General features: G+C 41.2%; 2 protein-coding genes across 2 annotated transcripts; one reads left to right on the top strand and one right to left on the bottom strand.

Moving 5' to 3' along the window:
* The first annotated feature begins 565 nt into the window (after positions 1-565).
* On the top strand, positions 566-11,091 carry inpp5e (inositol polyphosphate-5-phosphatase E). Its single transcript, XM_012878503.3, has 11 exons — positions 566-664; positions 2,187-3,001; positions 4,342-4,465; positions 4,557-4,654; positions 4,755-4,879; positions 6,874-6,993; positions 7,758-7,865; positions 8,003-8,164; positions 8,239-8,354; positions 8,427-8,563; positions 10,383-11,091. Exons 2-11 carry the CDS (start codon positions 2,253-2,255, stop codon positions 10,516-10,518), a joined length of 1,875 nt encoding a protein of 624 aa, XP_012733957.2. The 5' UTR covers positions 566-664; positions 2,187-2,252; the 3' UTR covers positions 10,519-11,091.
* Positions 11,092-14,704: 3,613 nt separating this feature from the next.
* pmpca (peptidase, mitochondrial processing subunit alpha) lies at positions 14,705-20,337 on the bottom strand. Its single transcript, XM_012878493.3, has 11 exons — positions 20,300-20,337; positions 20,128-20,210; positions 19,921-20,015; positions 19,747-19,847; positions 17,831-18,094; positions 17,667-17,759; positions 17,481-17,599; positions 17,311-17,401; positions 15,864-15,926; positions 15,634-15,778; positions 14,705-15,543 (listed from the first exon to the last, which is right to left on the bottom strand). The coding sequence occupies exons 3-11, from the start codon at positions 20,003-20,005 to the stop codon at positions 15,374-15,376; spliced, it is 1,131 nt and encodes a 376-aa protein (XP_012733947.2). The 5' UTR covers positions 20,006-20,015; positions 20,128-20,210; positions 20,300-20,337; the 3' UTR covers positions 14,705-15,373.
* Between the last annotated feature and the right edge of the window lie 3,472 nt (positions 20,338-23,809).

Genomic DNA, 23,809 nt, shown 5'->3' with positions numbered 1-23,809 from the left:
GTGAATTCAAACTTTGGACATACTTTTTCACAATATTAAACTGATTATGAGACTCACTGTCTGTGCACATTAATGTAGTTTAATGTAACATTAAACTACATTACAAATCACAAGTCATAACATTGTAGCTGACCAACCCCTTTATCAATTTAGAAACAGACATAATTCAGAAAGTAATTATTACTTGAATTTAATTCAAATAACATGCACTACACTGCAACTGAGCTTTGGGTTTAAGTCAATTATGCAGTTCTGATGCTATGAACAGCCTGGATTATTTTTACATATTTTAAAGTTATCGTGGTTTTTGTCCATTGCTTTTGGCATTTGATGGTTGTCTATTCAGGTAAAAAATAAATATAAATATAAAATAAATAAATTAACGTTGTCTTTTATTTATTTATTTATTTATTTATTTATTTATTTATTTATTTATTTATTTATTTATTTATTTATTTATTTATTTATCCATCATCCAAAAACAGCCCGGGGCAGCGCTGGAATGGTTGTAATCTAGCCTCCTGGCTGACGGGGGCGCTGTGACGCACCTCAAATCTGTGCTCTTCTGTCTTCTTGGCAACAGAATCCGTGTTGTTAAACGTTGCTAGGGAAGTCACGGAGCTAATTTTAAAATTGATGCTCTGACGTTGGCTGTTCACCGAAGGTAAAAATCCCATTACCATGTTTTCGATTTGACACAGCCAATCGGTAACCTGTGAGTTAATCAGGATGGGGGAAAAAATATATCGGAACGTTATTTAGCGAGCTACAGTATATTGTTGCTATTTCGTTAGCATTTTAGCTTTTCTAACTACAGCAGAATTGCCACTCATCGAGCATAAAGTAGTAAATAAAATAAAATAAAAATCGGTCGGTTTGATTGTGTGACTTTCCGGTTAGAAAGTAAAAGCGTCAAATAGTCAAAAACGTTCATGTTAAAAATAGTTTTTTTCCCGTAAAGTACGATGGATTACAGTGTTTGCTATTGTCTGATGGCACTGATTTAACTAATCTGAGTTTTAATCCCTTAATTGTGGGATTTGTAACGATGATCACAACACAACATGACCACAACATTTTATGGATATTCAACGAAGGAAGTGCTAAACTTTTAAAGTGTTTTTTTTTAATTAATTAATGATTTTTTTTGTTTTGTTTTGTTGGGAAAGAGAGTTGTGTTAGAACAATGTAGACAGTTATCTATAAGAGGAGCAGGCTGGTCACATATTATCACCCCGAATGAATCCAAAGGAGAAAAATCTGAACAAACTAACACTTTATGTTAAGTAGGGTTGCCTAATGTCGTTTGAAAAAAGGAATGGATCCATATTTAGAAACAAAAGTATTGGTCTAATTAAATCAAGATTTGTGTCATTTGTTTACAAAATGACTTAATACGCAGAAGAAAGGGCAAAAAAAGAACCAACACAGTAGGGTGAAGGATGACGCCTGGCCAAGAAGTGTCCCTTGTTTATTTTCCAAGGAGTTGGCAACCCTACTTCTAAGACATGCAAATTAAATGCATGAAAAGCGCTTGGTTCTATGTGAGATGTAAGATTTTGGGTTTGCTAAATAACAACATACCCCAAAGTCAAGAGGAAATCTTAAAAAGAAAGCCACTCTATGTGTAGGATGCGCACGTTGGCATTTTCATCCTTGTATGTTGAATAAAGTAAATCGTTGCATGAATGGATCGTTATGCTGAGGAGGTCATTCAGGCGTTTCATTCGGATGTGTTTGAGCGTTGATGCACACGAAAGTTGCTCTCGGGTTGGAGACCCAGTGATCTAAACCTTTCTAACGCAGCTCTAGATGCATGTTCGGCTTTATTATCCAGTTGGAAGGTGAATTCTCAGCCCACTGTCAACTCTTTTGCAGCCTCTGACATATTTTCCTCCCAGGATTCCCCCTCCAGCTACTACCTGCTGAAGAAAAGCGTCACCGTTACCTCCGGGGGTTCACAGTGGGGAATGGTGACGAGCAAAGTTAGTTTGCCGCCGTGCAGAGTGCCAACTTCCGTCTCCCCTGACTAGATCGCCTGTTTTATTTCAGCACTTTTCCATAAAGACAAAACAGTTGTCCTGCCAATAGATTCTCCCACCTGAGCTGTGAATCTCTGCAGCTCCTCCAGAGAAGACGCTCGCCTGCTTGTTTTACTGAACCCATTTCTGTTGTGTGTTTTGTAGGTGTTCCGACAGCCATGACAACGGTCTATCCCGCTCACCGAAGCTTGTTCGAGACATGAAGGAAGGATGACTGAGAATGGAGAGGACTGTACTCTCAACCGCCCCGGTGAAGCGCCCGGTAAAGGAGACCACGGCGAAAGCCAGACCCCCAAAACCCCCTTAGCCGGCGTAAGATCTGCCAAGAAGAACAGCGATGCAGGACACGCAGACGGGGAGATCCCCGTGTACCTGCCTCACCCACCCTCCCTCCCCAGGCGCTCGCCTTTTGGTAAAAGCGTGTCGGCGGAGGAGACCGCGAGGACCTGGAGGCTGAGAAGCAGCCAGGAGAGCCTGAGCGACCGAGCAGAGACGGGCTCCTCCACGGACTCTCTCAGGGAGGACAGAGCGTCGCCGAGGAGCGAGCGGGACTCCGGCGCGGCACGCCTCCCTGCGTTCACGGTGGGATCCCCCGTCTTCCAGGACAGGAAGAGCCGGCTGTCGGAGCTCAGGAGGAGGCCGCGCAGCCAGCAGAGCGTCCCGGAAGACGGGCGGGGGAGATCCGCCGGGGCGCGGCTGTCCCCCGTGCAGCCCACGGGGCCGCTGCCAGCCCTGGACAAGGACTTTGCGTCGGCCACTTTAAGGGCCGCTAATAGGATTGACAGGGATTGTTTGGATTATGGCGTGCCGGCGGGAGAGAAGGGTGGCGAGAGACTCCACAGGAACCTGAGCGACAGCCGGCTTCTGGAGAACATGGGGTCGGACAGCGCCTCCGTGAACTCCATGAGGTCCGTCTACAGTGTCCTAAGCCCCATCAGACCCCAGGATGTAAGGAACAGGTAAAGTGGATTTAGGACACCATGTAAGTGCTGGGCTCAGATTATCTTCAGGTCGGGTATTAAGCGTCCTGCATGTAGCTTCTTACTTCCAGTGTAAGAGTGCTGTTAGATGCCCTTAGCTGTCAGTGGTCTAGATTATGACAGCATCACTGGAAAACAATAGTGTAGGAACTTTAGTTATTAGACCTTATAGCCATTAAATCTGTCTTTACAACCAGTTCTGCTTTCTGGAAAGAGCTTCAACACATCTGGAGCTTGTTTGGGAGACGCATGACCCCTTCCTCTGCTCTTCAGGCGTGGAAGAGTGAAGTGAATGAAGAGGGAGGACCAGGTGCTGCCGCAGAGTCTGCGATTCTGTTCGGGCGGCCGGGTTCCCCAGATGGCTTCCTACCAAATTGGCATCACACGATCGACTGACTTCGATGGCACCGTGATCTGACTTAGGCAACTTTATTTGTCATTTTGTATGCACAGAGTGCGTACAGAACGAAATTACGTTTGCATACAGCTTGAAAAATCACAGGAAATTGCAGTAAATTACAGTAATATATGATTCGAATGGAGCTAAGGCGTAAACGTGTTCATCTGAATCAGCTAGTGGGCGGACTGAAACTGACCTGAGCCAGAGCTGAGGTGGCTGCAGCTGGACCCGAGTCTATCCTCAAAGCAAAGCACCTTCAGGCGACATCTGCGGCTCCGTACGTGAATAAATCGAACCGGGTTGAATTGGCAGTGACGGCTAGGGGCTTTGATGATTCGCTGCCCTTTGAGCAGGAAACATTAGTTAATGGTTTGATGGTCCTCAGCGTTCATGGCAGCGCGCAGCCAAGGCGACTGGGGTACCACAAAAAGCTGCGTCTGTTCAGGCTGTGAAAACGGCAAACTTCAGCAACTGTGGCGTTCTTCGTCCTTTTTATGAAATTACTAATCCTGAAAATGAAGCAACGCTGTCTCTGGTTCTGGTAGTTATACGTCGGCGATATTGCACCTTAATGAGTGAATGGATGCTGTTCAAAGCCCTGCTAGCGTCTTTTAATTCACCTTGGATATTTCTTCCAACGCGGTTAAAGAAGAAACATCGGAAAAGACCAGAAGCTTAGGCTGTGGATGTACTTTGCGCTGACATCCTCTGTGGGCAGAGCTGCAGTGTGAGAGGGGATTAGCATGAAGGAGATGCTTGCTCAGCCTGCATGGGGTCGTACAGTTTATCTCTCGTCTGCAACTACTAGAGAGAAGCTGAAGTTTCTTTTTTTTTTTCTTTACGTCAAATAAGGCTTTTAATGATTTTTTGGCTGCCTGGGAGACACTGAAAAGGCTTTTCTGGTGTTGCTTTCTCCCAGGAGTTTCCTGGAGGGCAGCGTGCTGGGAAGCGGGGCCTTGCTGGGGGCCGAGGAGCTGGACCGCCACTTCCCCGACAGAAGAGTGGGCGTCTACGTGGTGACGTGGAACATGCAGGGAGAGAAGGTAGGAGGGAGCCCGCGCCGTCCCGCCCACCCACCCACCCACCAGACGCAGCCGGCTAACCAGGTGGCGACCAACGCTCTGTCCTTCCCAGTTCCTCCCAGCCAACCTGGACGATCTCCTTCTTCCCACGGACTCTGAATTTGCACAAGATTTTTATGTGGTCGGGGTCCAGGAGGGCTGCCCTGACAGGTATGTCCCACTTAGGGGTTTTCTATGGCTGATTACGCCTGGAAATAAGTCATGTTCTTCATTTTCTACTGTAAATCTGTGCGCATGTGGTTGCTTGCAGAAGGGAGTGGGAGACGTGTCTGCAGGAAACTCTGGGACCTCACTATGTCATGCTATACGCTGCGTCACACGGCGTTCTCTACCTTACTGTATTTATTAGGAGAGACCTCATGTGGTTCTGCTCAGGTCTGTCCTCTCATATTGCTCTACTGGCTTTGTGTGTGTGTGTGTGTGTGTGTGTGTGTGTGTGTGTGTGTGGTCCAGGGGTTAGCAACCTTCCCAACCCAACGTTTTTTTGCCCTCGGTTCAGCTGAACCAATTTTGTTTAGAGCCACAAAAAGTTGCACATCTCTTTGAAACAAGAGCTTGTTTTTACAGTATAATATAGGAAATTTGTTTACATTTTTGTTTTAAATTAAATATCAACCGTTATTATTTAACCAACTGTATTTTTATGTTTAGGTTTAATGCGTTTTCTTCACCTGGACATTTTGATTTTTAAAGCAAATGGCATCAAAATGATGAAAAAGCAAGTCGTTTGCAACCTACTGACAAAAAGATACTTAATTTATCTATAGTAAAATATTCTATACACCAATAGTTTCTTTCTTTCTGGATATTTTGCAGAACTAAATGCATCCTAATACGGAGCCCTCTAGGGGACATGGGGATTTTTATTATTTTTTTGCGTTACCTCACAATACTTTTGCGTTCCCTGGCAAAGTGCATGTTTCCGAACAGTGCATGCCTGCCGAGATAAATTTGAAATGTCCCATGGTCCTGAATGCACCATAGTTTTCTGACGCTCGTGAATGCGTCACACTGGTCTGTGAACGCTGTGCTGTGTAGATGCACGTTTGATCTTGCGCTAAAGGCAAAGCTTTGCCGTTTCAAAACTCACGTCGGGTGTGAATGACAAGAGACCACAACAAATAAATCAGCCGTACCTCCGATAAAATCTTTGGATTTAATGTTGTTCATAACTCCCGTAATTTTGTAAAGGAATCTGCCAAATAAGCACAGTTTTTTTTCCCACAAGAGGTATATTAAAACGTTTTGGTATCATTATTTTAAGAACAAGTAACTGCGTTGGTCAAATTTGAATCAGTTTTCCTCGTCGATATTCAGTTTTACAGAGCGAGGCGCTACAGGGGATGCATATCTCGGCAGGCATGCACTTTTCGGAAACATGCACTTTGCAAGGTAACGCAAAAACTTTTGCGAGGGAACACAAAAATAAAAAAATGTCCAATGTCCCCTAGAGGGCTCAGTATCCTAAAGCTAGCAATTTTAAATTACCTTTACATTTGGAAACATTGACCAATTCACCCCCCCCCTGTTTTTTTGGTTATTTTGGTTTAAGTTTTTTGAGCCACAGCTGAAGTGTAAAGAGCCACATGTGGCTCTGGAGCCACAGGTTGCAGACCCCTGGTCCAGGTGAATAGAGTAAGGCTTCATGTGGGGATCCTAAATGCTAGAGACTGTCAGAGATTAGTTTTGATGCCGTTTTTTATTTTATTTTTTTTATTGCATACAAGAAAATGACTAATTTCAAGTTTGTGTTTTAAGTTCGCACAACAAACCTGTCATTAATGTAGTGAAATAAAATGTTTTCACCTTTGATAACCCACTTTCATTATAATGGTTTCAATAATGGTACTTTTAGACAATCCAAAACACATCTGGATTTTCTATCACGTTTACTTTTAGAGGTATTCCTTATTTGTGCATTTGTTCGATCGCCGTTTCTTCTGTCGCTCACCTTTCGTTTCTAGCAACTCCTCTTTCCTTGGTGAGTGTATGCGTGCTGAAAGTTTTGGGAACTTTGATTAAAACCATCCGTTAGTAGCATTTATTAAGCCTTTTCGGATATACTGTAAGAGAGAGTTAAAGACAAAGGCCAAAACCACCAGAGGGACATGCCAGAGCTGTTGAAACAGTTGCTTAACTTTCTTCAGTTATTAAGTATGTAAGCGTTTAGGTTTATTTATTCTGATTGACATGATTTATTAACATTAAAAATACTTGCATGTAATTTATGGTAAGCTACAGAAGCCATGTGAAAGATTTCAGGATATTATGCACGTGTAGCTATTTTCCATTAATGTTGCCTTTTAACTGGAAGCTTCTCATATTGTTTTTTGTTTTTTAAAAGTTTTTTCTTTTTATGCTCCCTACAGAGGTGGAACATGCCACAGTCACGACCCGAATCATTTCACAGATCAAGACTAAAGGCGCTGTGGGGGTCACCTTTACCTTTTTTGGAACTTCCTTCCTCTTCATAACGTCCCACTTTACATGTGAGTAGGGGGGAGAAACAGGATCAGGGTGGGTAACGTCTCTCCATCATGAGGAGGGTATAATGAGGCATATTCGTGCTGCAGTATTAAGCCATGTTCAGTTATATTAAAGAACCAATCTCACTGTCTATCAAATCTAATTCTTTAATTATTTTATATACTTGAGGGAATTGAATATTTAGTTCTCCTCACTAGAGAAGATTCTTCTCACATCTTTATTATAATATTCTGTTGAACTGCAAAAAAGGGAACTAAAAGTAAGTAAAGTTTTCTAGAAAGGAGTGTATTTGTCCTTGATTTGAACAGGTAAGTTTAAATGATCTGCCAGTGGAATAAGATTTTTGCTCTTAAAATAGGAACAACTCATCTCCATCGTTTTATTTCAAGAACAATATATCTAATTATCTTCTTTTAGGAGTCAAGATACTCATTCAATTGGCAGATGATCTTAGTTTCCAGCTCAAATCAAGAACAAATACACTCATTTTTACAAAACATTACTTACTTTTAGTTCCCTTTTTTGCAGCGTGGTGCTGAATATCTAAAGATTTCATGTTTATTCCCCACATTAAATTGGAAAATTCATGAAAACGTCTGAGTACCCCTTCTTTCTTCAAAGCTCTACACGTTAAAGTTAATTTTGTTGCCCATTGTATAAATCTGTGCTCACAATCATTATTTTTTAATGTTTTTAATGTGTAACATTCAATTGGGTCTAAACTATTTTGTGTTTTTTAAATCCTCTTTATCTCTACTTCTTTCAGCTGGAGACAGCAAAGTTTACGAGAGAGTACTGGATTACAACAAGATCATCGAGGCTTTGGCTCTTCCCAAAAGCCTTCCAGACACCAACCCTTATCGCTCCTCACCATGTAAGACTTTAGAGCGACTAAAACACAAAAAAATGAATAAATATTGCAGTTATGGTCATGGATCAGCTTTAAAGCACGGAAGCGGACCAGCGTCTCTCATTGTGACCTCGTTGTGGCGTGTTTGTGTTTAATCGCAGCTGACGTCACCACCAGGTTTGATCAGGTCTTCTGGTTTGGTGATTTTAATTTCCGGCTCAGCAAACCCCGGGCTGACGTTGAAGCCATAATGAAGCGGGCCGCAGGCGGCGACATGAGTCCTCTGTTGGAGCACGACCAGCTCTCCGAGCAGATGAAGGACGGTACGTGTGTGACGTTGAGCTGAGAACGTGGTCGCCTGCTCGACTCTCTGAACGAGCCGCCCGGTTCCTTGCAGGTTCCATCTTCAAAGGTTTCCAAGAGGCGCCGGTACGCTTCCTCCCGACGTACAAGTTTGACATCGGCTGCGATGACTACGACACCACCTCTAAGCAGAGGACGCCTTCGTACACGGTAAGAAGACGCCGAGCTGTCCTCAGCTTGGGTCCGTCCCGGGTCTTCATGCGCGTCGGTTTGTCTCCTCAGGACCGGGTTCTGTTCAGGAGCAGGCAGGCCAACGACATCCGGGTGCTGAAGTACGACAGCTGCTCCAGCATAAAGAGTTCAGACCACAGACCCGTCGTCGCCGTCTTTCAAGTAAAACTCAGGCCGGGAAGAGACAAGTGAGTCCATTCGCTGCAAAAAAGGGAACCAGGAGTAAGAAAATTTTACTTGAAGTGAATGATTTGTGCAGGTAAATAAGACTATTTGCCAATGAAATAAGATTTTGGCACTTAAAAGAAGAACAATTCATCTCCATCATCCTATTTCAAGTGCAGGATATCTAATTATCTTATTTCTGGAGTAAAAATACTCATTCAATTGGCCAATAGTCTTATTTAGCTGCTCAAATCAAGGAAAGATACACTAATTTCAAGAAAATTGTACTTACTTGTAGTTCCCTTTATGCAGTGTTTAAAACGTACGTTTGTGTTTATGTGTGCATATCTGTCAGATTCTGTGCTTGCTCATGTTCCTTAACCAAGAATATTTTTATTAAAATCTAATAAAAAATGTCATGTCTTAAGCTATTTTCTATAATCAATCAACAACTCTTTATTAGCTTCGAAGCTGTCATACTATACGTATCTTAGCCTTTTTCACTGCAAAAATGGAACTAAAATAAGTTACATTTTCTTAAAATTAGTGTATCTGTCCTTGATTTGAACAGCTAAATAAGATTATCTGCCAATGGAATAAGGTTTTTGCACTTAAAATAGGAACAACTCATCTCCATCGTCTTATTTCAAGTGCAGGGTGTCTAATTATCTTATTTTAGGGGTCAAAATACTCATTCCATTGGCAGATAATATCATTTACCTGCTCAAATCAAGGACAAAAACTCAAATTTTAAGAACATTTTACTTATTTTTAGATCCGTTTTTGCAGTGTTCCACTTGCATTTTTGACCTTTTATCTTTGGTGATCTGTCATGATGGAAGGCCTCTTTGCCATCACCCTAATCGTTACCTAGAATCTAAAATCAGGCTCAAGTCAAGAATCGGATTAATATTACTTCCAGTCAGAAGGAACATGCTAAAATTAAGCGATTACGTTACAGGGAGCTCTGTCAGGGGGATGAATAACGCTGGGTTTATCTGAATACTGTAGATTTGTTGACGGGGCGACTTTGGAGTTGTTCCTCTTTTAAAGATTGATTCTGAAGAAACGAACCTGGACACATTGGAGACGTGTTGGTGGAAGTACGCCACACAAAGAAATGAAAACCACACAGTAGGACGTGGGCTGAGCCAGTCGCTGCAAAAGCCACTGGATGCTAACTCAGTGTACTCAAATTAAACGTTTAGATTAGCTTTGTCTTCACATTTTTTTTCATTGCCAGTTAATGCTACGGCAAAAAAAAATCTGTATTTATTTGTGATACTTTTTTTAATCATCTATGTGAACGTTTTTTTTTCTCTTGACATATTAATATTTATAACATATGAAATAGTATGGATATTATTCAGTTCTTTAACTCATTTTTTTAATGTTTTTATCCTATTTTATGTTTTTATCTACGCTATCGGGCAGATGAATTTCCCTTATTGGGGATCAGTAAAGTAATTATCTTATCTATCTATCTAGTTTACATTTACTGGTTTTAAATGTTTGACAATTTAAAAAAGATACTAATAAAACTTGTAATGCAGGGTTATAATGTGTTAAACCCAGAGCCAGAACCAAAGGTCAGGCAGGCAATTAAGCCCGGCTTAATTGACTGCCACAATGGCATTCCCCCACAATGGAGACATTGCAGATTATCTGAATGTTGTAGTTTTTGGAATTTGTTTATACAGATTTGTTCCTACAAAAAAAATAAAATAAGAAAAACCTGATTTAAATGTTTTTTTCCCCCCCTCCTAGTCGTCTTCACACGTTTTAAAAGCAGCCATTCAGCAATCGCTCATCCCCCTTAACATTTGCTTGTGTGTTGGTCAGTATTCCTCTGTGTGGAGGACTGTTCGACCGCAGTTTGTACTTGGAGGGCATCAAGAGGAGGATGACCGCCAGAGAGATGAAGAGGAGGGAGGCCATATCCAGCCAAAGTAGCAGCACCATCTGCGCCATCTCCTGAACACCATCGATGAACTCTCCCCAGCTGGGACCGGACCAAAGTGAAAAACCAGCGTTGTCTTAACGTGCTGTCGGGCTCACGGCTGCTGCTGAGCGCGGGGACCTTAAGGTCAGACGGATAAGAGGTTTGCAGACATCAGCAGGCTGGCCTTTTATTTATTTAGCCTTCTTTACTCAAACATGTCTGGGACAGATAAAGTGAGTAACCGTTGTGGCTTACGCTGCAGTCGCATGCTCAGACGTGGACTGCTTTAACCGTACAAACTCTGCATCCTAATTTCTTTTGTATCTGCAGCATCCTGAACCGTAATATTCCATTTTTAACGATTTAACGATCAAACGCCTTGCGAGTCATCACGGACCGAACCGAACTGTTGTGAAAATGTTTGTTTATTGTACTTTTTTTTTTGTCTTGGTCAGGCCATTCCTGTTGAGGCTGGCGAAGTCTACAGAGCGTGACTAAGAGAAACGAGGGTACGACTTGTTTCCATTTCAGGGAAATTCTGTTATTTATATGATAAGTTTTATTAAATTTTTCTTCAGGGATCTCGCCTCTATAAAAAACAAAACAAAAAAAAAACAAAAAAAACTGTTGGAACGCTTCAATTATGGGACGCCTGTTACCATCGCCGCCGTTTAGGCCACGCAGTTCTCATCAGAACACGGACTTAATGCCTTACCTTCCATCTAACCTCATCTATACTGTAAACCTTGGATGTACTGTATGTAGCACAGCTATGAACTCGCATTCTGAGCTTAAAAAGCTTTCTGCTCATATATTAAAAAAAAAAAAAAAAAGTGCCTGTGGGTCGTTGTATCATGTCAACACGACCCGTCTTAATTTGCAACTTTTTATGTAATCTAATGTGTAACAACATCCTGTAATAAACGTATGGGGAAAAATAAATAACACGTTTACTTAATTTCAATCAGTGAGCAAAGCTGGACTTTTAGGACACGAGGTTTTATCCCATGTTTGTAATTATTTAGCAGATGGTAAACGATTGTTGTACTGCAAAAGTAGAGCTAAAAATAAGAAAATATTTCCTGAAATTAGAGTATTTTTCTTTGATTTGGGCAGGTAAATAAGATTATTTGCCAATGGAATAAGATTTGTACACTTAAAATAGGAACAATTCATCTCAACCATCTAATTTCAAGTGCAGTATATCTAATTATCTTATTTTAGGGGTAAAAATACTCATTCCATTGGCAGATAATCTTATTTACCTGCTCAAATCCAGGAGAACTACATTAATTTCAAGAAAATTTTACTTATTTTTAGTTCTCTTTTTGCAGTGTGGATCATGGGGTATTGACCAAGTGAAAGAAAGGAGCTGCTGTGTTGTCTACTGAGAGAGAATGAGAGAGTATTTTAAATTGTCACCACGGCAAAATTTCTCGTTGGCCACTTCGGTTCACATTACACATAATAAAGGCAAAAACTGACAAACTGGCAATAAACAAGGGTTAGTGTTTTTTTTTTTTTTACTGTTCAGGAGAGTAACAAATAGATAATGAGGTAGTAGGGAGCTTATTGAACAATGATGGTTTGAGGCTTCATTTACAGCAATGTGCATGTAGATATTCTGAGGTGATAGTGTGCAGTAGGCAGTAACATTAAGGTGATTGTAACGTATGATGGGTTAGTAACAGTGGGGTGACTGCGGTCTCCCATCAGTGCCCTCACAACTCTAGGGAAGAAGATGTTTCCAAGTTTTTGTTTTGGCTATGTCTCCTGCTCCAGTAATTAAGTTTAATGTCGGATCATGACCAAAAGAACCAGGGAATAAACAGTGGCCCAATCTTAGAGAAGAGGAAGTCAATGGATGAATAATCTGTAAGCAGAGCTCATCTATATGAAATTTCGTCTCAGTATAAAGGCAACTGTTAGAAAAATGTAAATATTTTATTTTCATTAAGTTATAGGAATTTGATCTGTTTCAAGAGTTGTCCTGCAGGAATGTTCTGCTGCCTTTAACTTCAAACAGGGTGGACCGTTCTGCCTTATCCAGCTGTGCGGTTGCAGGCGACTGATCACCACCTGCAATAAACCTGCACCCCTCTTTGTATACAAACCTACATGTAAATTCCCTTCTTTGAAGTCCGATAATAAAGGCAGAAGACAGAGATGTCCCAACAGAGTTTAGATCAGACTTTCAAAGGAGTATCATTCTTCATCTGGCTCTCCTGTCCTGCAGAAAAGTAACTTGTGTTCTGTGTTGGTTTCTTTCTAGGACAATAAGGGGTTATTATAACTATCAGCAACTGTGTTGTTAATCAGTATTACTTTGGTGTACTACTGATTATATAGAAAAGTAGAAGGGGATGGAGTTATTCTTGCTGAATAAACCATTACAGAGCTTAAGTAATGTAGTAGCCATTAAACAATGAAATATACAGAATCAGTGGGTTAACTTTTCAATTAATGTTTGGTTAGACAATTTAATCTCCAAAAAGAAATCTGTGTATTAATGTGGCCAGTATGTGACCCAGACTATGAAGCTGACAGGAGTTACAAAGACAAGGAATCGCTGCGTCTCCTGTTACACAAACATAAACTTATTGACTTTAACACAATGTCTGTTTAAATCGACAGGCGTCTACAGATATCTCCAGCTCCGTCATTTTTACGTGAAGAATTTTAAAATTCTTCCTTTAGGGAATATATCTCCCCCTACACAGATGTTTATTGAGGCTAACAAATCAAAACTGGTCTGGAAAATAATTGGCAGAACTATACTGGAATCTAGTTGAATTAAAAGGGAATTCTACACATTATATTAAGGAGAAATGGGAGAAAGAGCTTGAACTTAATATAACACCTGAGCAGTGAGACACTATCATCGAAACACAAATTACCATTACAAAGAATGTGGAGCCATTATCTTGGAAAAAAAATAATGTTAGGTACTTTATTACCCCAAAACAGCCATCACTCACATATTTTTTGGGGTGCCCTGTTCTTAGGACTTTCTGGGAGGGTGTTCATCATACTGTTAAACATGGTTTAGGCTAAGATACTGAATTTACCCGTTTAGCTTTCTATTTGTAGAATATTTACCCAAATATATCAAAAGCTGATAAATTATATAAAAAAATAATGACTGTGAGTAAAAAAGCCATAACTAAACGATGGCTTAGCAGGGACCCCCCATATTAGTCAGTGGATGGCCATTGTTGATAAAATCTGAACTGTGGAGCGCTTGACTTTTAACCTCAGAGCACAAAAAGAGAAGGTTGAGGTGGTTTGGAGAAAACTGAGACATGTACTTTATTAAAAAAAAAAAAAAAAAAAAAAAAAAGGGTGACAACCTCTCACTATAACAGCCTCAGCATCTATAATGTTTATTTGTAATATTCTCCTGTTTAACACCCCAGATTGTTCGTTTCTTTCCATTATCTCTGCTACTCAAAGAAAAACAAAGTATTAAAAAAAATAAGGTGTGGAGAATTCTAAAGGTTATTAAACATCTTAAACTTTTAACCACCCATAGAACACCGCTCAAACCATTAACCTAAAAGGGAAAACTGCTCTATGATCATAAGAGGGAAAACTTATGGACTACGGCAGAACTGCAAACCCACCAGACAAGCTCTCCACCTTAGCCGACTTGACCGGAAGAGAAGCAGCCAAGAAGCCCATGGTAACTATGGAGGAGCTGCAGGAGAAAACAGCTCAGGTAGAACCTATGAACAGAACAACTATTATTCATGCGCTGCACAAATCTGGATCTTTATGGATGTGGCGTAAAATGGAAGCGGCAGCATCGTGCAGTACTTTTCTTCAGCCAGGGGACAGAACCTGTCCACAGTTGTCAGGAAGGTGGAGTTTAATCCAGGAAGAAAACCTGTTAGACGCTGCAAAAGCCTTGAAGCTGGGATGGAGGTTCTCCCTCCAGCAGGACAACCCAAATTTACAGCCTGAGGTTTGGATTGAAGCGTATTCATGTGTTAAGAGTGGTCCAGTCAAAGTCCAGACCCAAGTTCAATTAAATGTTCACAGGAGCTACCAAGAATAAAGCATGGTGGAGCAGAGAAAGCTTTGTGTTGGTCTGTCACACAGAATCCAATCAGGGTTTTAAGCTGTGAAGCAATATAATGGGTAAAAAAATAAAAAGGGGTGTGAAGACTTTTGCGAAGTGAGTCGCATCAGACTTAAAATGGATTTCATGCCAAACCAGTCGCAGAATTGACCCATTGTATTTAATTGTCTTAACACAGCAATAAAACAAGAAAATATCCAATTTCTCTGTCAATCCACGTAGAATGCACAAATAAAACGTTTCAAACACAATTAAAATAACCACAAAACTAAATTTCCAGTAATTTTATTAATATAAACGTCCATCGTGTCTCTTTTGTCATTAAAGGTTTCCTAAAATGAGTTTAAATACTTGAGCCTTATATGGTTTTAGTTCTCTCGCCTTGCAGCAGAGGAGCTGACGGGACGATAAAAAGTCAAACGCTCTCCCTCTCTTTACCAGACGGCGCTCACCGTGAGGCGTCACGGGCGTGGCGTCCACTCAGCAGCAGAAACGGACGGAGGGGAACCGACATGATTATTTCGTTTTTGTGGGGAAAACCGGACCTTTTCAAACCAAACCTGTGGAAGTTAATGGCTTCCTGCCGTTGGACAATAAATAGATTCCCCCAGCTGAGTGCAGACTAAGATCGCCGAGCAGCAAAACGAGTTCCTTTAAAAATCTCCGCCCTCTCTCCTTCTGTCAGACGCTCACGTCAGAAACCAGGTTGTCGGTCCATTTCCAGGCTGAGCCCAGTTCTGTGTTGGGGAGGAATCGCTAGCGTAGCGTTCCAGGAGGAGTTATTTACAGCAGAGCCGACCCCGGCGGGATCTATCGGAAGAGGCGGTAGATGCGGGGCAGACGGCCGTCTTTGCTGGACAGCGCCGCCTGGATGTGCTCGTACGTAGGCAGCTCCGTCAGGTCTCCGAGCGCCGCCACGGCGGGTTTGCTGCGCAGCATCTTGGTGGTCACTCTCTTGATGTCGCTGGCAGTCACGCTGCCTGGAAACGATTTTATCAGCCGTTACAGGATGAGTTAGCCCGCGGTGTTTATTTGTTTAAATAAAAATAAAAATAAAAAAAGAAACTCACTTATGAGGTCGCAGAGCTCGTGAGGCAGCTTTCGCTTTCCTGTGGCCAGAACCTGGCGCCCAACATCTTCAAAAATGACAGGGCGGGACTCCAGATTCATCATCAACATGGACTTCAGCTGAGTTTTGGCTCTTTCCAGCTCCATCTGGTTGAAGGAGAGGGAAACATGTTAAAGATTTGCTTTTCCTTCACTGTTACACGAACGAAAGCCAGTCTGTCGGGATCCTTACCTCTCCTGCGCTCCCGCCCATCTGAATGAACTCCCTGGTTATAATTTCCACCATCTCCCGCACCTGGACACCCCAACACAGGAACACAGGAGACCATTTTTTATCCGTTAAATCTATTTAGAATATGTAGTTTGTTGCATTTTTCTCTAGTCAAACTATGAGGGACGGATAAAAACGAAGCACCTGGTTGCAGTTTAAAGATACGGCAGAGCATCTTCACTGAAGAATTAAAATAACTAAGCAGGTTCCACTACGGACCTGCAGACACATCAGAACTGTCCATTTAGGGGATAGTTTGGTTCTATGTGGATTTCTTTGAAGCCTTTTGTTAATTTGTGCAACAAAAAAGTTGCAGAAATACATCGAGTAACATCTTAAACAACAGGATTATGTCGGAATTTAAAGTAGCCGTTTACCTTTTTGGCTAATTTTAATCATTTTTATTTGTTGTCTGTTTTGCACTAAAAAACAACAAGAGCAACTTGGTCCATAAGTAAACTACAAAGTACTGTTTTATTTGAATAAATTTATGCTTTATGTAAAAATAAATTCAGAATGCAATACTTACGTGGAATTTTATGCACTTTTTAGATTGTGACTATTTCCACTGCGCAGGCAGCAGCACTGCATTGATGTTAAGCCCACCAGAGAGAACTGAGCTTTTAACATATTGATGTTAGAACTTTAGCTGCAGATTTATCCTTTTTATTTTATTATTATGAAGGGGAATTGATTTGGTTGTTTGCATTTTTCCATGTGTTTCTATTACTCAGAAAATAGGCCAAATTAAGCAGAAAATCTGATTAATGAGCCAATCTTTAGTATTTAGCGATAATAAACGCAGTGCCATGCTGTCCTGATTTTGTTTGGCTCTAGTTTAAGCTGTGATACAATGAAGAGCTCCAGAAAGACAATTATAAACACAGACTGAACAACGATTTTAGGTGCTGTGGGCGAAAATTTGACACGCCACTAATGTTTCTGCCTGTTTTTCCCTGCATGGACCCTGAAGCTCACGCGGAGGGTGGGGAAAATAAAAACAAGAGAAGCAATATCTGGGTCAGTCGTAACTTCTAACATATCCATCATCACAATATTCAACAATTGCATGTTTTCCAGATAATGTGCAGCTTTAATAGAAACCAACAGGTTAAAATGAACTCTTAAAATTATGGTAATTCTTCAACCTGAATTATGCTAGGAAATCGCTAGACTACAAAAGGCATCAAGTCTATGAAAAACCATACTAGGGGACATCCATCTAAATATTAACCAGACTGTCTTAATACATTTAGGCTATAGTAAAGTGAAAATTAGTCCCATTCTTGTTTTCAAACGTAACGGACACTTCATGTTGTCCATTCATCACACTCAGGAAACAATGGCGCTCAAATAATTTAAACCATGTCGTTTTTCTCTGCCTTTCATTCACAGCGGCGGCACCAACCTGTCTGGGGTCTGCGCTCGCATGGATACACAGCAGCCCGCTGTCCTCGTAGCTGTGGTGGTAGGAGGTGGCGTTGTACATCCAGTGATGCCTGCAGCGGACATGTAGGACAAAGCGTGAGAACAAAGCTTCGGGGTTTTAGCCAGAATCTCGGTCTGTGAGGCGTTCACCTGTTGAGCACGTTCAGGTACAGGCGAGTGAACATGCCTTTGCCGGGTCCTCCTGCAGAGAAGGACCCCCCTCCTCCCATCATCATGTTTAGCACAGCGAATGGGATGAAATCCTCCTCCTGTGGAGTAAAGTAGTTAAGCCTCTGTGCAGCAGAGGGTTAAACCCAACGTGCCGCTAACACCAACCAGGAAGGAGCAGCTCTCCAGGCCGATCATGATGTGGGTGAGTTCTGGGATGGGCGTGGGGCCGAGGCTCACGTCAGACATGTCCTTCTCCATCTAACGCATTAAAAAGGGAACATTACCATCCAGCCTAAACAAAAAGGCGGAGCTCCACGCTCATTAAATACCTTAACGATGCCGCCGGTGTACTGCGCGACAGACAGGTCCACGTTATCGGGGCAACTCGCCCCCCACACCGGCTTGGCGTCCAGCAGGTACTTGCGGGCACATTCGAGCAGCTGCTCGTGCTCGACGCCCACGCCTGCCAGCACCATGCGCTCGGGACAGTAGTAGTTGCACAGGTAGCCGTGAAGCACTTTCTTGTCTATCTTGTCCACGTTGTCTGCGGGACAGAAGCGAGGAAGTCCGACCGTGTTCCCGCGGTAGGCAGCCTGGAAACGAACCAAAGGCGACAAAATATTTTTTTTTATGTGGAGGCAGACACCAAGAAGCCTTACAGTCCAACATCTCTAGGGCTGTGCATAGAAATCAATACAAAGGTAATAATCTGTGTTTTTAAAAACGATTTAATATCGATGTTCTGGCTTTCAATATGGATATACCTCCCAACCCCTGGGGGGCGATATTATAGCATGCCGTTACTGTTCACAACGAGGAAGTGCAAGTGAGACAAATTTGTGGAACGGCCAACAGGAATTTAGAAGCGCCTTCGTCTCTAAAATCAGACGTTTGGGCACATTTTTTGGTTTCTGCGATACGTTAAATGCACTGAACCAAATGCAATTTATTTTCCTGTTAATATATCAGTGTTCAATAAGTTGAACATAAATATAATATTTAGCTGTTTTGTTGATTTCGTGACTTTGAGCATTAATTTGAAAGTAACAAATATCGATATTGGAGTCAAATCAAATCAAGCTGAGCTATATCCAGAATCGTATTGAATCGGCTCTTCCTAGATGATACCCAACCCTAAACATCTCCATGATGAAAACGGCTTTCAAATGTTCAAGTCGTCCCTGTAGGGACATCCGGTTTGTCAAAGTAAAATAGGATAACGAGAGATCGGCAACTACAAATTAAATCATCTTTTAAATATTCCCAATAAAATTGACCGTTTCATTTAAATATTGGATGCAAACTACTGTTTTTTCACCGAACAAAGAAGCAGATCTAGATCTTAATATCTAGCTCAATATATTTATTTTACCGTGAAAGGCATAAATTTTGTAAAATCCTGTGGCAACATGGAGCCGATACAGAACTTTTTGGACGCTATTAAAAGGGATGAAAGAAAGTTTGTTTTGTTTCCAGCTCCTTTATATCCCGTTTTATCTCGTTCCTCTCGCGAGTTCCTTTCCTCAAGCTCCAAGGAACTCAGAGCAGAGCAAAACAGCGTAACCGCGGATGTAGCAGGCGTTGCTTTTCACGGACGCGGTCCAATTTTGTGAAGATCAGCTCCATCTGCTGCTCTGATATTAACTACAGTAAACAAGTCAGCCGGTGATGCAGATTTATATAAATCACTGGAAATGAAACAAATTCAACAGGCTGTGTGGCGAACTATTTATTTAGTGTTCCTTCGGGGCTTTTAAAGGTATGTGCAGCACATTTGTTCTGCTGCACAGCAGCAACCCATTTCTCTACAAACACCCATTGATTCTTGCTCAAACAGCAGAGTGAACTCCTAGTGTTTAAAACGCACTCAATAACATTTGAACTTTACTGAATGTGTGGCAGACAAAACTAGTAATTCCAAACAGGGGAAAATGTGTTTGCATCAAGGGAATCAAACGGGACTTTGCTTATTTCTTGAGAACATTTCATCCCTTCCTCTAAAGTCTCCTGCAGATCCAGCATGAAGATCTTCCAGGTTCAATAAAAGGAATAAACTCCAGAAAGGATGGATCTTTTCTTTTCAGGTACTCTAAATAACCACAGCCTAGAAGTTTTACAATCTACATCAACCCATTGAACTGCACGTTTATTTCCATTTGTGAGAATATGCTGCTCCCAACTTACACAGTTCCTGTAAAGCCGGAACTTTCAATACATCAGTAAAGATCAGAGAGTCCTCACTCACAGCGTGGATCATCTCGGTGAGTAACGGCTCGGGGTCCGGCCTCATGTTCAGGTCCTCCAACTCAAAGCGCACGGCCATCCTGGTCATCTCGACCTCTTCGTCTGCATGTGGACAGAAGCCGTTTAGGAGGCGGTTCTCTCCCGAAACCTTCTCTGTGGCGTGAAAGGGACTCACCCAGCAGGCGAGGCTGAAGGACAGCATCAGATAGAAGGCTGACCACCGTTTCCAGACCTTTGACTTCAGCAGATACTGCATACATGGTGGTGTCTCTGCACGGGAAGATGGCGACAGGCAGAGTAAACGGCCTCGTTCACAGAGTGGAGGTTGAGCCACAAAAACCTTTTGCTTTGTCAAAAATCGGGGAGAACTCCAGCTAAATACCTGGATGTTTGGCAGTCACATATGCCTCCGTGCTTTTCCAGTGTGAGAAGGATTTCATCTTTACTGCCATACTGTGCTGTGGACTTATAAAAAACAAAAAGATTATTTTACAAGCCTAAAAACCCTTTAACCCTTTTTTTTTTTTTTTTACTTTTTTGTTTTGTTTACTTACAGAAAATGCAAGTTTTTCTAAGAAGTGTGATATTCCACTTGGATATTTTGCTTCATGTCTAGATCCAGAATTTATTAAAACTAGAAATCAGGTCAAAAAACAAAAAACATTTCATTAAATTCACACATATGTGTCTATATTTGACTTCTAAACGCTAGAAAAATGCAACCTACCTCCGACGGTGCAGAACTGACCAAACTTGTTTTGAGAGGCAACTTTGAGGCCATTTTCTAGAGTTGTGATCTTGGTCTCATATTTTTCCTGGCCGTCCACAGATGCAAACACCGGTTTTGGGATACCAGGCAGCGGCGTAGAGAGGTGGACATTCGGATACCCTCCACCACTACTGTATTTTCTGTAGGCGGCTATTCCAAACCTTCAAACGACAGCAATGCAGCAAACGTTAGCGGCAAGCTTGGAGTTCGCAAACACCTGCATACTAAATAATTGCAGTTGCAGGAAGGGTTTCAAAACAAATACTTTTAATCAGTTTTTTTGAACTGCACAATTGTTCCACACCTCTGACTTAAATGACTGCAAAAAACCTATGGTCGCAAGTTTTGTAATAAAGCTAATCCAAACTACAAAGTAGACGGGAAAAGTGACTGCTGATCATTTCTTGCAAGCTAAAATTTGCAGCCAAACCACATGAGATCATTTTAATCCATCAGTTTAGTGACTTATTTGCTAACTGACAACTTCCAGCACCATATAAAACGCACGACATATGAAATATTGGGTGGAGACGTTGCAATTGTTGACCTTTATACTGATTTATTCCATAAAAAGAAAAAAATAGGTAATAAAGATGCTGTTTCGACTCAAGCTCTGCAAAAATCAAACCATTTGGCATGAGAATGAACAGTTTTAACATCTAAAGAAACAAATCTTATGTCAGGAACTGTATTTATTTCTGAGACAAACCTGAGCGAATTATTTATTTTAATCATAACCTTGTATACAAATATTCTAAACTTGTCAGCCAGAGAAACCCAAAATAACAGTGCAAGAGACTGGCAACCCCATTTCGGCGAGTGGGATTTATTTTTTTGTGTGTGGAAATTATAAGAATAGTAAAATTACAAGAAGTCATATTTTTGTAAGAATTCTTACAAGAAAGTGCCACTTTCTTGTAATCATCCCGCTGCTGATAAGTGAAGAAAACTGAAGAAAAAACCCAATCTTTGCGATATGTTAATACTTTTTGACAATACTTGCAAGAAAGAAAAAAACGTTCTTTTAGCAAATGAAAAAAAGTTGAGGTAGTCAGAAGAAATAAATGTATCCTCATAGAGATTACTGTTTTACTGCATTTTCTCCCAAAAGCAACGCTGGTTTTATACATGCTAAATAATTACTGAGGGGAAAAAAAAGAGTTTGGATGGCTGGATAACAGACTATGCAACATTTAGACAATGAGACGATGAAAAAAAGTATTTTACATTATGTATAAATTCTTATTCAGACATGGGAAACACTCCCAAACTACACAATGAACCCTGGAAACGACGAACTCATAAAAGCTTCTGAACTGTTTCTGCGGGTTTCGGTAACAATAAAACACGTCCATCTCCACACAGCTGACGCAAAAAAAAAAAAAAAAAAATCACAACAAACAAACAAACAAAACACCAATTCAGCAACAATACCATAAATAAATATCTAGCAATCGATAAATACGGTCTAACGCAACAGGAAACAGATACTCCTATTATCGTTAGAACTCTATAAAGTGTTGAATCTGCTGCTTACTGACCAATTATTGGAACAGCCAGCTAGCGCTCGGTGCTAACTGGCTGCTAATCTTTGGAACCCATGGCGGACAGCCGTTAAGAAGAAACTGTTTAAAAACCTGCACGTGACAGTGAAGCGCGCGGGGCGCTGTTTTTACGCCCCCGTGTTTAAATGCCTCATCTATGAAGTATCATCTTTGAGAATGCGTAGACCTGTTACCTCTCAAGCCGACTCCAGGTCCTGCACCTCGACATGTGAGTCGCCATCCTGTTCGTCTTTGACCGGAAATCAACCCGGATCCAGTCAGGAACTCCCTTCACCACTTCCGGGGCAGACACGCCTCCTTTTTTTATTATTTTTTTTATTTTTTTTTTGCTGTTTGGAACACGATGGTTTCAACGTCGCTTTTTTGCAAGTGAAGTGGATGGAGTAAATTGGCATTAAAAGACGTATTAATATTTATAACCTATAACTTCATTCATAATAAATTTGTAAATAAATAATCATAAAAGTTGACAATGAACAGTGACACTAAATCGTTGGAAAAGATGCCTTATTTAGAATGTAAGGTGCTGGTCCAGATCAGTTTTCTGCTAGCGCTTTGACGCCTCTGGGGAAGAAGTTGTTTTGTCGTTGTTCTGTTTTTTTACCCAATAAACGTAAGCCTACCAGAGGAAGGGTGTGAATAAGACCTTCTTCAGGATGTGTGTAGACAAGCCAGAATCCAAATCAGCTATATTTGCCAGGTATTGTGTACACATACAAGGAATTTGATTCTGGACTGTACAATGCTCACCATGTGCTTACTTATACAATAACACAATGATGCAGTAATGAAAGCCAAACGCAATCTTATTATTTCCATGATGGTTGTTATTATGGACATGCTGGAGGTGGGAGTGATGTACGGGTGCACATACATATACAAACATACAGGTCCACCGTGTGACGAGAGCAAAGAATGGGAAGCCAATGTTTTCTGCTGTTTCTCAATCAGGTAAAGTGATCCAGGGCGGATGGAGGGCTGCATATGATATGTCTTGAGAATCTGTTGGACACAGTTGGAAATTGACACTATGCATCCACAACTGAGGACACTTTTATGCTGCACTAGTAGAGCTTAGAGAGGATTTTCTGCATAGCCTCTGTTTGAAAGTCCATGGAAAGAAGAGCTTCTGCTGGGTCTTAGAATTTCACATACCTTGAGAGATTACTCCCTAAGTACTTGAAACTCCCTAAATGTCCCATCTCTTCTCCACCCAGCTTGTATGTGTTGACTCCTTGTGTTTCCTAAAGGCATTGATACGTTAGTTTGTGTCCTGGTGTTGACGAGCAACTCTGTCACCTTGGTCGGAGGACCTTCTCTCTGCCTCCTGACAAATACAATTCTATATTTATTATTTTTCTCTTTTGTCTTATGTTTTTACTTGGGACTTTTTTGACAAAGGTTTGCTCAAATGTACGTTGTGATTGTGCAGTTGAAAGACGTTAAAATCTAAGTCTGTGTTGTCTTCAAATTTTAATGTTGATGCACCGTGACCGTAATCATCTCCTCTTGACTTAGATATTTACCCCCTTCTTACCGTAAAAAATCCAGTATTAACATTTCTTTCAATTTATTTATGTATGTATTTATTCATGTATGTGTGTGTCTCTAAGTTGTATAGTCTAGGATCATTTCAATTCATTTTTATTTATATAGCGCCAAATCATGAAACATGTCATCTCAAGGCACTTTACAAAATCAAGTTCAATCATATTATACAGATTGGGTCA

This window comes from Fundulus heteroclitus, chromosome 12 (assembly GCF_011125445.2).
Source record: "Fundulus heteroclitus isolate FHET01 chromosome 12, MU-UCD_Fhet_4.1, whole genome shotgun sequence".
In the NCBI taxonomy this organism is placed as follows: Eukaryota; Metazoa; Chordata; class Actinopteri; order Cyprinodontiformes; family Fundulidae; genus Fundulus; species Fundulus heteroclitus.
This window is presented reverse-complemented; position numbering and strand designations above follow the sequence as displayed.

Bases quoted from the DNA above. Each gene is read 5' to 3' on its own strand.
- inpp5e (XM_012878503.3), top strand. From the start codon at position 2,253: ATGACTGAGAATGGAGAGGACTGTACTCTCAACCGCCCCGGTGAAGCG. The intron at 4,655-4,754 runs GTATGTCCCACT...GGTTGCTTGCAG, and splicing joins CAGGAGGGCTGCCCTGACAG to AAGGGAGTGGGAGACGTGTC. The intron at 4,880-6,873 runs GTCTGTCCTCTC...TGCTCCCTACAG, and splicing joins CCTCATGTGGTTCTGCTCAG to AGGTGGAACATGCCACAGTC.
- pmpca (XM_012878493.3), bottom strand. From the start codon at position 20,005: ATGTATGCAGTATCTGCTGAAGTCAAAGGTCTGGAAACGGTGGTCAGC. The intron at 19,848-19,920 runs GTGAGTCCCTTT...GTCCACATGCAG, and splicing joins CCTTCAGCCTCGCCTGCTGG to ACGAAGAGGTCGAGATGACC. The intron at 17,402-17,480 runs GTGAACGCCTCA...TGTCCGCTGCAG, and splicing joins TACCTGAACGTGCTCAACAG to GCATCACTGGATGTACAACG.